We start from the raw sequence: 12,305 nt of genomic DNA, 5'->3' as shown, positions 1-12,305 counted from the left end.
CAACAAATTCATAAACGATCTGGAAAACAAGGTAAACAGTGAGGTGGCCAAGTTTGAAGATGATACAAATTACTGAAGATATTTAAGTTCAAAGCTGACTGTGAGGAGTTACAAAGGGATGGTACAAAACTGGGTGACCAGGTAATAAAATAGCAGATGACATTCAATGTTGATAAACGCAAAGGGATGCACATTGGAAAACATAATCCCAACTATACATATAAAATGATGGGGTCTAAATTAGCAGTTCCCATTCAAGAAAGTGGTCTTGGAGTCATTGTGGATAGTTCTCTGAAAACATCTGCTCAATGTGCAGCAGCAGTCAAAAAAGCTAACAACGATAGGAACCATTAGGAAAGGGATAGATCATAAAACAGAAAAAATCATAATGCCACTATATAAATCCATGGTATGCCCACACCTGGAATACTATGTGCAGTTCTGTTTGCCCCATCTCAAAAAAGATATATTAGAAATGGAAAAGGTACAGAGAAGGCCAAAAAAAAAAAAATGATTAGGGTCCTGAACAGCTCCCGTAAAAGGAGAGATTAAAAAGGGTAGGACCTGTTCAGCATAGAAAAGATATGATTTAGGGGGCATATGATAGAGTTCTATAAAATCATGAGTGTCATGAAGAAAGTAAATAAGGAACTGTTATTTACCCCTTCATATAACACAAAAACCAGGGATCACTCAATGAAATTAATAGGCAGCAGGTATAAAACAAACATAAGGAACTACTTCTTCTCTCAATGCACAGTCAACCTGTGGAACTCATTGCCAGGGGATGTTGTGAAGGGCAAAATTAGTATAACTGGGTTCAAAAAAGAATTAATTAATTTCAAGGAGGATAGGTCCATCAATGGCTATTATCCAAGATGGTCAGGGACACAATCCCATGCTCTGGATGTTCCTAAACCTCCGACTACCAGAAGATGGAACTGGAAAACAGGGGATGTATCACTCAATAAATTGCCCTGTTCTGTTCATTCCCTCTGAAGCACTTTGCACGAGCTACTGTCAGAAGACAGGACATGGGACTAGACAGAGCACTGGTCCAACCCAATATGGCCATTCTTAGTTTTTATGTAAACATTAAAGAGTATGGTATCACTGAAGTGGTACAAAGGATTGAAGCTCCAGTCCTGTAAAAACTTACTCAATGAGACTTCTTACATGGTCAAAATTCAGTATACATTTAAGCCTTTGGAGGATTGGAATCTGTGTTCAACAAGCTTAAAATGATGATCAACATAAAACGTGCATAGTGGAGTGGGAAAAACCTTTGAAAGGTTTTCAAAGCTTTCTACTCCTTCCCATTGAAGAGGCAGATACTTGCCTTTGTATCCAGAATTATGCATGGAGTGTAATCCAAACTACCCAACAATAACCAGGTGAAAAATACCAGTGAGAGTTCCCCCGATGAATTTTTAAACCACGTCTACCCATATCTAGTTAACACAGAACATAGTCACAATCTGAGAGAAGATTTAATTCCCATGGAATAACATTTGTAGAATTATCATTTTAAAAAACCCTCCAAATCATTTTAAAGGAAGTCTTTTTAAATATCATGTCTGTGTTCCAAAAGTGCTACTTCTACATTCTCCCACTAAATGATTCCTGAATTAAGAAGCTGCTTTCCCATTGTATACATGTGTATAGTTTTCAACACAAAGAAAGACAGAGGAACGGCTGACTTTAAGGAACTAACGGTTCATAAAAAATTATACATGCCCACTGACATAAATATAAATCATTAAGAAAACCAGGCAGCTAACAGTGGAGGGGAAAAACACTTCTGACTTTGTACTCTATAAACCATGAGAAAAGACATAAGGAAAGTTACAAAACATAAAGCCCCTTCTTGGTACTCCCTTCCCCTGCAATTCTGCTTCTCTCTACCAAAATATCATGCTGGATACTTGCTAGTCTAGTGTTACAATTACAGCTTTCACTGCCCCTGAAAAGTTCACTGAAAAGTTGCTTTACTGGACAAATAAAAATTTCATGAAAAACTCAAAAAATTAAAAATTACATATTTGTTTAAAAACTATATACAAACCAAATCAATTCATTTCCTCCCAAATTACATCTTCTCGTTCATTTATTTTTACTGTTCAGAGTATCTTTCAGATATCAGAAGCAAAAAAGCTAGAGGAGAAGTGAAGTCCAAGAACATCCCTCACCAAGACAAATCAATAGCTTTGGCTTTACAGAGCAGATTACAGAATGAAATAAATGCAAGCATTTGAGGGATTCAGAGAGCGAACACCGATGGCCTTTGAGATGTTGGGGTTACCCTGATGCGATGGGATAGTCAAATGCAGCAGCAGCACTAACCAGAGTTCTGGGAAACTTTTTAATCATTGTTACCCATGAGTTTTCCCCTCAGCTGCCACTGACTCTGTCCTTTGCCTAGCCCCTGCAAAGTTGTCCCCCAGTTTCATCTTTCCAACCCCCCGCCATCTTCTTCCACCTGCCCCTCATTTATTTGGGAAGGAAAATCACCTACCTAGGAGAGGGAGTAGTTTCATTGGCGGTGCTGCTATGCAGTGCTTGGCGTTGAGCCCCTGTGTAACAGAAGAACCTGCCCTGCCTTAGAATGTATGAGCATGTGCGAAGTGCCTGTACACGCCCATTAGGAACGTGAAACCCCAGTGAAGCTGCTGGCCTTACCCTGCCCTTTACCCTGGGCCTCATTTCCCCCACAAGTCCTTAGTGACTCAGGAGCTGGAGAGGCAGGGTAGAAAAGGAGAGGAACAGATCTGCAGGGGAAGATAAGGAGCAGATGAGAGAGCATAGGGGAATAAGCAGGCAGGGGTATGGTATGGAGTAGATCAGGGGGTGAGTAGGCTAGAGGAGTAGTTTGAGGGGCTCAGAGGGCAGTGGAGGGATGGAGAAGCAGATTGTTGTGGTGGTGGAATAGACGGTGGGGGTAGAGGGTGGCGAGCCAGATGAGGGACAGATCAGTGGCAGGGAGGGTGGAGGCAGATTAGATAGTGGAGTGGGGGTGGAGCAGACCAGGGACTGGGAGGGTAGCAGTTGCAGAGTGTAGAGAGGGAGGGGTGGTGGCGCAGATTGGAGCAGGGGAATAGTGGACAAATCACAGAGGATGGGAGGAACAGACAGACTGAGGAATGCAAGGGGTTGGTAAGCAACTCAGAAGCTGCTGCATGCTTCCCCTGGCTAGTCCCTGTCAGAATCTCTGAGAGAAAACCCCGGCTGCCTGTAGTTGTCTTGTCCCTATTGCTTTCCTCATTTTGAGGAAAGTCCTGATTTCTGCCAGGCTTTGTCACTTTAAGGGTAACAGCCTGAGAAAAAGTACAGGAAATCCACTGAACTCTGCTTTGTGAGGAAAACAAAGACATGGAGACAGGGAGGAAGGAGGCAGGAAGACAAATACAGGGCTGGGAATGTCAGGAGTAGAAGGAGCCAGCATTTCTAAGGATTTATGTGACTGAAGCTGAAAGTTATGCAGTAAGGCGTATTCAAGAAGGTTGATTCAGCAAAGCACTTAGACACTTGTTTACTGCTAATGATTGTCATAATCCCATCCCTAGTTAGCAAAGCATGTGAATCAACAGGATTTAAGCATGTGCTTAAAATTAAACACGTGCTTAAATCCTTTGCTGAATCAAGGCCCGAGCATGCAAGGAAGGATGGATTATTCAGACTAGGAGGATCATTATACAAAAGACACCCTTTTTGTCCCTGGAAATTCATGGTATCTTGTATTGAAACGGTCACTGGTCTCTTGTCTCTGGCCTCTCGTTAAAAAAGGCAGGAAATGTCCCAAGCAGGCTAGGATACTGTCATCATCCCAGCTCAGACAATATTGCTGAACTTCCTTGGACTAGGGTGGCCAGATGTCCCGATTTTATAGGGATGGTCCCGATATTCAGGGCTTTTTCTTGTATAGGCCCCTATTACCCCTCAACCCCTGTCCCAAATTTGCACACTTTCTATCTGATCACCCTACTTTGGACCCAGGCATAGAGATTAGAATCAAAGAAGGTTAGACCATAGGTTGGAATGGTAACTTCTGATGAACGGCTTTGGATGTGCAGAGAGCATAAGGGAGATAGATGCTAAAAGCAGAACAGAAGGTGTAGGTTGTGAGGGAACTGAAAATGATATGAGGAACTCAGATCAGATTGAGTAGGCAATAAGGGAGCCAGAGATTTAGGAATGTATGAATGTGATCTTAATACTGGGAGGTGTGCATTATTTTTGCAACAGAGTACTGGAAAAATTGCATGATGTGTCAATTGGATTCTGAAGAGAATAAGATTGCAATAATCAAGGATGATGGAAGGATTTCTGTGGTGAGAATGAAAAGGAAAGGGAAGATTTCAGAGACATTTTGGAGATTAAACCAGCTGGATTTACTGATAGTGTCTACCAGTATATGGGGATAAAAAGTAGATTGTCACATAACAAAAGAAAAGTAGGTAAAACACATGATAATACAGGTTTCAGAGTAGCAGCCGTGTTAGTCTGTATCCGCAAAAAGAAAAGGAGGACTTGTGGCACCTTAGAGACTAACCAATTTATTTGAGCCTAAGCTTTCATGGGCTACAGCTCACTTCATCGGATGCATTCAGTGGAAAATACAGTGGGGAGATTTATATACACAGAGAACACGAAACAATGGGTGTTACCATACGCACTGTAACGAGAGTGATCAGGTAAGGTGAGCTATTACCAGCAGGAGAGTGGGGGGAGGGGGATCTTTTGTAGTGATAATCAAGTTGGGCCATTTCCAACAGTTGACAAGAACATCTGAGGAACAGCGGGGGATGGGGGGGAAATAAACATGGAGAAATAGTTTTACTTTGTGTAATGACCCACCCACTCCCAGTCTTTATTCAAGCCTAAGTTAATTGTATCCAGTTTGTAAATTAATTCCAATTCAGCAGTCTCTCACTGGAGTCTGTTTTTGAAGTTTTTTTGTTGAAGAATTGCCACTTTTAGGTCTGTAATCGAGTGACCAAAGAGACTGAAGTGTTCTCCGACTGGTTTTTGAATGTTATAATTCTTGATGTCTGATTTGTGTCCATTTATTTTTTTACGTAGAGGCTGTCCAGTTTGGCCAATGTACATGGCAGAGGGGCATTGCTGGCACATGATTGCATATATCACATTGGTAGATGTGCAGGTGAATGAGCCTCTGATAGTGTGGCTGATGTGATTAGGCCCTATGATGGTGTCCCCAGAATAGATATGTGGACACAGTTGAATTTCAAAACCTTCACTGTCATAGTGAGATGTAATAAAAATATTAAATCGATATATGCACGATCATGTCTATAGACAGAGAGGGGCAGGGGTGTGTGTACACATACATACGCATCCCTGTGCATTTGAAAAGGACATTCAAATAAATGACATGTGAGAAGGTGACATGGAGTGTCAGTCCTGAAAAATCTCTTCCACTTTCCTACAAACAAAGAAACAAACATAAATGATTCATGACATCATGGTAAAGAAAACATATACCTTCGTTTTTATAACCCATATAAGGCTCAATGTGACTTTGGTTCTTGCCCTGCTCCTGGGACAGTGCAGTTTACTCAGGCTGGATTGCCCATTCTGATGTGGCATGTACGCTCTCTTCTTGCAAATGTTAACAAACTTACCTTCACATGCAGCACGCTCATGATACCTGTAAATAAAGCAGCCTCCAGCAAAGCACAGACTTAATAGTTAACTCATTGTCCCACTAAACTAGCTATAGGCATAGCTATAGCTATAGCTTGATAGCCTTTTTTACCAGAGATGTATATTTGCATATACCCGATTAGCAGGTTTTACTGAATATTTTAAAGAATAAGGCCCCAGTCCTACAAAGATTTATGCATATGATTAACTTTACACATGGGGAATAGTCCCATTTGTGTATTCAGGATCAGGGTCTTAGTTAGGCATGAGCATATGTATATGTACAGATGAGGGTCCCTAAATTTTAAATTCTGATTTTTGATTACTGAATCACAGAGATTGAAGTATCCTGTGTCAAACTGTAAAGTTCTCAGATAAACAGCTGTGTGTTTGATGGGAAGACATCAGTCTCCTCTTAGAGATCATTGGATATGTGCCAGCCTTTGCATTATAAAGTTTATTTACCTACAATATTTTTGAAAGGTAATTAAGATGCTGATTATGCAGACAATGTTATAAAGCTAACACCCCATTGATGATGAATGGGAGTAGTTCTTACTTCCTAGGGCTTTGTCTTAGTCAGCTTGCATAACAGATAAAAACAGAGCAATTGTTTTATTCCAAAGACCACCTACAACATCAGAAAAAATTAGAAATCACGTAAATGAAGAAGATTAGGGTGTCCAATACCCTTCAAAAAGAACCTTGCAACAGACCTAGGATGCCAACAGGTGAATGACTACAGGCAGTCTAGCTGTGGTTTTGCAGATCATGTAGACAATGTAGAAAATGTAGACAGATGCACTGCTTTGAATGTGCTCATTTATAGATCAGACATTAAAGTTGGACATTTTCCGAGGGGTGTTCCACACCCCACAGAATATATTAGAGTATTGTACATTTTGAGGCAAGGTCTATCACCTTGGGTTTTAAGCATGCATATGTGTGTCAGGGACTAAAGGTCCTACCAAGTCCAATTAAGGTCCTTGCATCCCCAGCCCACATGCTGCTGTCTCCAGTATACTTTTACACGTTCCCCTCTTCTCACATTCTCACACGCAGAGAGCTCTGCTCCAGCACACACAGTGCTAGCACTGTCAGAAACCTTCATCTATGTATGCAAAGAGCTCAGCAGCCAACCAACCACACACACACACTCTTTCTGTTTCCATTACTGAAATAACTAAAAAGAGCTGGTGAATATTTGATGTCAACAGTTAAGAGTTATCCTAGTTGTTCTTTTTTATTTTCCCTCTTTTTTTTCCCCTGACAAATGGAAACTTGCTCAAACCATCAATATTTCTGCCAAAAAGAAATGGATTCAAACACAACAGACTGAGGAAGCGATGTTTTGGGAAAAGCCTTTGTTCTTCTGATTCTCTTTTTGTAAATATCAAACTAATTCAACTGTTCTAAACCAAATATACTACAGGAATTCAGATAGTCTCTGTGCCACTTAGGAAATGTTTCATTTATCTAGTCACTGAAAAGGGCAGTTATGCCATTTTTTCCCCAGGCAACACAAATCTGAATACAATTGAAAATGTGACTAGTGTCACACCAAAATAAAGAGTTTCCTGGGTTTCCAGAAGTTATTTTCACGAAAAATATTCAGCAAAAATTTTCCCAGAACACACAGGTCTATCACAGAAGCAGTCTTTGCAGCTTCTCCTGCTTTCCCTCATCTCCTTATCTTAATGCCTTATGAATCCTTTTCATTTTATGTGCAAACATCATATAGCATTGGGACAAATAGGACTGAATATACCCATTGGGATGATGTACCTAGCCAATCCTCCAGCAATAAACACACACATCCTACCTAAACCTATATGGCTGACTCCAAATATAGGAGACCGCAAATTTGAATGGAAGAAGCCAATTTCTCTCTACTCATTCTTGTTTTGCTCCAGTAAAATACATGACAATATGAGGCTTTATATGTGAATTTAATGCTTGTGAAAGCCAGATTAACAGCCCTGCAACTGCAGTCCTCTATTTTCATTCACAGACCAGGTACAGGATGGGAAGCAATAATACAAGGATCCTCACAAGCAAACTCTTCCAGGGATAAAGTAATTTAGTTCCCATGACCATTTACCTTCTACTGGGACTGGCAACAAAGGTGCCAACCTTAGGTTCAGTGGTGGTGGTTTTTGTGATACAGACACCTCTCCAGAAGGATCAGGACTGAGACCACAAACTCATTTTACACAGAACACTGAACTAACTTCAGATGGTAATGACTTTTAGTAACTGCTGATGTGAACTCATTTTGAACTGCAAAATTAAAGGTGAAAGGCTCATTTATTATGGTACCAATCCCTTAACCTAGAAGTTTCCAACCTGAGGGTCATGAACAGTTCCAGGAAGGTCATGATTGCCTCCTTTTTCTTTATGGCTATGTCATAAATATAAAGGGAAGGGTAATCACCTTTAAAATCCCTCCTGGCCAGAGGAAAAATCCTTTCACCTGTAAAGGGTTAAGAAGCTAAAGGTAACCTCACTGGCGCCTGACCAAAATGACCAATGAGGAGACAAGATACCTTCAAAAGCTGGGAGGAGGGAGAAAAACAAAGGGTCTGTGTCTGTCTGTGTGATGCTTCTGCCAGGGACAGAACAGGAATGGAATCTTAGAACTTAGTAAGTAATCTAGCTCGGTATGTGTTAGATTATGATTTCTTTAAATGGCTGAGAAAATAGCTGTGCTGAATAGAATGAATATTTCTGTCTGTGTGTCTTTTTTGTAACTTAAGGTTTTGCCTAGAGGGATTCTCTATGTTTTGAATCTAATTACCCTGTAAGGTATTCACCATCCTGATTTTACAGAGGTGATTCTTTTTTACATCTATTAAAAGTCTTCTTGTAAGGAAACTGAATGCTTTTTCATTGTTCTAAGATCCAAGGGTTTGGGTCTGTGGTCACCTATGCAAATTGGTGAGGATTTTTACCAAACCTTCCCCAGGAAGTGGGGTGCAAGGGTTGGGAGGATTTGGGGGGGAAAGACATTTCCAAACTACATTTTTTTTCACGAACCCAGATAAAGTTTGGTGGTGGCAGTGGAAGTCCAAGGGCAAAGGGTAAAATAGTTTGTACCTTGGGGAAGTTTTAACCTAAGCTGGTAAAAGTAAGCTTAGGAGGTTTTCATGCAGGTCCCCACATCACAGACCAAAGCCCTGAGGTAAGTGGGAAAGCGGGATACCGGGAGGAAGCCCAGGCAGGAACGTCTGTGAGGGGAGGGCTCCTGCCTCATACTGAGAATGAGGGGTGATCAGCAGGTTATTTCAAGTGCTTATATACGAATGCACAAAGCCTTGGAAACAAGCAAGGAGAACTGGAGGTCCTGGTGATGTCAAGGAATTATGACGTGATTGGAATAACAGAGACTTGGTGGGATAACTCACATGACTGGAGTACTGTCATGGATGGTTATAAACTGTTCAGGAAGGACAGGCAGGGCAGAAAAGGTGGGGGAATAGCACTGTATGTAAGGGAGCAGTATGACTGCTCAGAGCTCCGGTACGAAACTGCAGAAAAACCTGAGTGTCTATGGATTAAGTTTAGAAGTGTGAGCAACAAGAGTGATGTAGTGGTGGGAGTCTGCTATAGACCACTGGACCAGGGGGATGAGGTGGATGAGGCTTTCTTCCAGCAACTCGCAGAAGCTACTAGATCGCACGCCCTGGTTCTTATGGGTGACTTTAATTTTCCTGATATCTGCTGGGAGAGCAATACAGCGGTGCATAGACAATCCAGGAAGCTTTTGGAAAGCGTAGGGGACAATTTCCTGGTGCAAGTGCTAGACGAGCCAACTAGGGGGGGAGCTTTTCTTGACCTGCTGCTCACAAACAGGGAAGAATTAGTGGGGGAAGCAAAAGAGGACGGGAATCTGGGAGGCAGTGACCATGAGTTGGTTGAGTTCAGGATCCTGACACAGGGAAGAAAGGTAAGCAGCAGGATACAGACCCTGGACTTCAGGAAAGCAGACTTCGACTCCCTCAAGGAACGGATGGGTAGGATCCCCTGGGGGACTAACATGAAGGGGAAAGGAGTCCAGGAGAGCTTGCTGTATTTCAAGGAATCCCTGTTGAGGTTACAGGGACAAACCATCCCGATGAGTCGAAAGAATAGTAAATATGGCAGGCGACCAGCTTGGCTTAACGGTGAAATCCTAGCGGATCTTAAACATAAAAAAGAAGCTTACAAGAAGTGGAAGGTTGGACATATGACCAGGGAAGAGTATAAAAATATTGCTCGGGCATGTAGGAATGAAATCAGGAGGGCCAAATCGCACCTGGAGCTGCAGCTAGCAAGAGATGTCAAGAGTAACAAGAAGGGTTTCTTCAGGTATGTTGGCAACAAGAAGAAAGCCAAAGAAAGTGTGGGCCCCTTACTGAATGAGAGAGGCAACCTAGTGACAAAGGATGTGGAAAAAGCTAATGTGCTCAATGCTTTTTTTGCCTCTGTCTTCACTAACAAGGACAGCTCCCAGACTGCTTCGCTGGGCATCACAACATGGGGAGTAGATGGCCAGCCCTCTGTGGAGAAAGAGGTGGTTAGGGACTATTTAGAAAAGCTGGACGTGCACAAGTCCATGGGGCCGGATGAGTTGCATCCGAGAGTGCTAAAGGAATTGGCGGCTGTGATTGCAGAGCCATTGGCCATTATCTTTGAAAACTCGTGGCGAACGGGGGAAGTCCCAGATGACTGGAAAAAGGCTAATGTAGTGCCAATCTTTAAAAAAGGGAAGAAGGAGGATCCTGGGAACTACAGGCCAGTCAGCCTCACCTCAGTCCCCGGAAAAATCATGGAGCAGGTCCTCAAAGAATCAATCCTGAAGCACTTACATGAGAGGAAAGTGATCAGGAACAGTCAGCATGGATTCACCAAGGGTAGGTCATGCCTGACTAATCTAATCGCCTTCTATGATGAGATTACTGGTTCTGTGGATGAAGGGAAAGCAGTGGATGTATTGTTTCTTGACTTTAGCAAAGCTTTTGACACAGTCTCCCACAGTATTCTTGTCAGCAAGTTAAAGAAGTATGGGCTGGATGAATGCACTATAAGGTGGGTAGAAAGCTGGCTAGATTGTCGGGCTCAACGGGTAGTGATCAATGGCTCCATGTCTAGTTGGCAGCCAGTGTCAAGTGGAGTGCCCCAGGGGTTGGTCCTGGGGCCGGTTTTGTTCAATATCTTCATAAATGATCTGGAGGATGGTATGGATTGCACTCTCAGCAAATTTGCGGATGATATTAAACTGGGAGGAGTGGTAGATACGCTGGAGGGCAGGGATAGGATACAGAGGGACCTAGACAAATTGGAGGATTGGGCCAAAAGAAATCTGATGAGGTTCAATAAGGATAAGTGTAGGGTCCTGCACTTAGGACGGAAGAACCCAATGCACAGCTACAGACTAGAGACCGAATGGCTAGGCAGCAGTTCTGCAGAAAAGGACCTAGGGGTTACAGTGGACGAGAAGCTGGATATGAGTCAGCAGTGTGCCCTTGTTGCCAAGAAGGCCAATGGCATTTTGGGATGTATAAGTAGGGGCATAGCGAGCAGATCGAGGGACGTGATCGTTCCCCTCTATTCGACATTGGTGAGGCCTCATCTGGAGTACTGTGTCCAGTTTTGGGCCCACACTACAAGAAGGATGTGGATAAATTGGAGAGAGTCCAGCGGAGGGCAACAAAAATGATTAGGGGTCTGGAACACATGACTTATGAGGAGAGGCTGAGGGAACTGGGATTGTTTAGTCTGCAGAAGAGAAGAATGAGGGGGGATTTGATAGCTGCTTTCAACTACCTGAGAGGTGGTTCCAGAGAGGATGGTTCTAGACTATTCTCAGTGGTAGAAGAGAACAGGACAAGGAGTAATGGTCTCAAGTTGCAGTGGGGGAGGTTTAGGTTGGATATTAGGAAAAACTTTTTCACTAGGAGGGTGGTGAAACACTGGAATGCGTTACCTAGGGAGGTGGTAGAATCTCCTTCCTTGGAAGTTTTTAAGGTCAGGCTTGACAAAGCCCTGGCTGGGATGATTTAATTGGGGATTGGTCCTGCTTTGAGCAGGGGGTTGGACTAGATGACCTCCTGAGGTCCCTTCCAACCCTGATATTCTATGATTCTATGATTCTATGATCTGTACCCTAGAGTTCAGAGTGGGGAAGGAACCTTGACAGGCTAGTTGAAAGGAAAATCCCTAAACTACGGAAGAGGAGTCTTGACAATTTATTCTGTTGGGATACGTGAGAATCTCTGCCTTAGCCCATCTAGATCATTCCATCACAACATCCCAGCCCAAATTTCCACACAGTTATTCCATACTGGCTTTTTATTATCATTTTCTTTATTTAGAACCTGGGCTCTCAAACAAGGTTAAATTAGGCAGCATATCTTGAAGTCCTTACTCAGTTAAATTCCAATTGGCTTGAGGAATGATTAAACATTGAACAAGGATCTCAGGATTTAGCCCTATTTTTTTCACATGATGACATGCAAGTCTTATAGACTGTAGGATACAATCATGCACTCAGAAAGAGATGGACTAAAGACCCAAATAGTTCTTTTCCATCTCTGAGGTCTATGATAGAATGAACTGTTAGTAATGCTAAAAGTTAAAATGGTAAGGTTATAAGGTGACTG

General features: G+C 42.5%; 1 protein-coding gene across 2 annotated transcripts in view; it reads right to left on the bottom strand.

The window, feature by feature from the left end:
- Nucleotides 1-3,172, bottom strand: part of ADGRL4 (adhesion G protein-coupled receptor L4) — a 96,759-nt gene extending 93,587 nt beyond the window's left edge. Inside the window, exon 1 of one of the 2 annotated variants that reach the window (XM_043520761.1) lies at nucleotides 2,516-3,172. In XM_043520761.1, coding sequence (XP_043376696.1) covers nucleotides 2,516-2,537 — 22 coding nt within the window. In that variant the 5' untranslated portion in view covers nucleotides 2,538-3,172. The remainder of the gene's footprint in view (nucleotides 1-2,515) is intronic. The other variant, XM_037907504.2, reaches the window with a different exon arrangement.
- Between the last annotated feature and the right edge of the window lie 9,133 nt (nucleotides 3,173-12,305).

This window comes from Chelonia mydas, chromosome 8 (genome assembly GCF_015237465.2).
Source record: "Chelonia mydas isolate rCheMyd1 chromosome 8, rCheMyd1.pri.v2, whole genome shotgun sequence".
NCBI lineage: Eukaryota > Metazoa > Chordata > Testudines > Cheloniidae > Chelonia > Chelonia mydas.
This window is presented reverse-complemented; position numbering and strand designations above follow the sequence as displayed.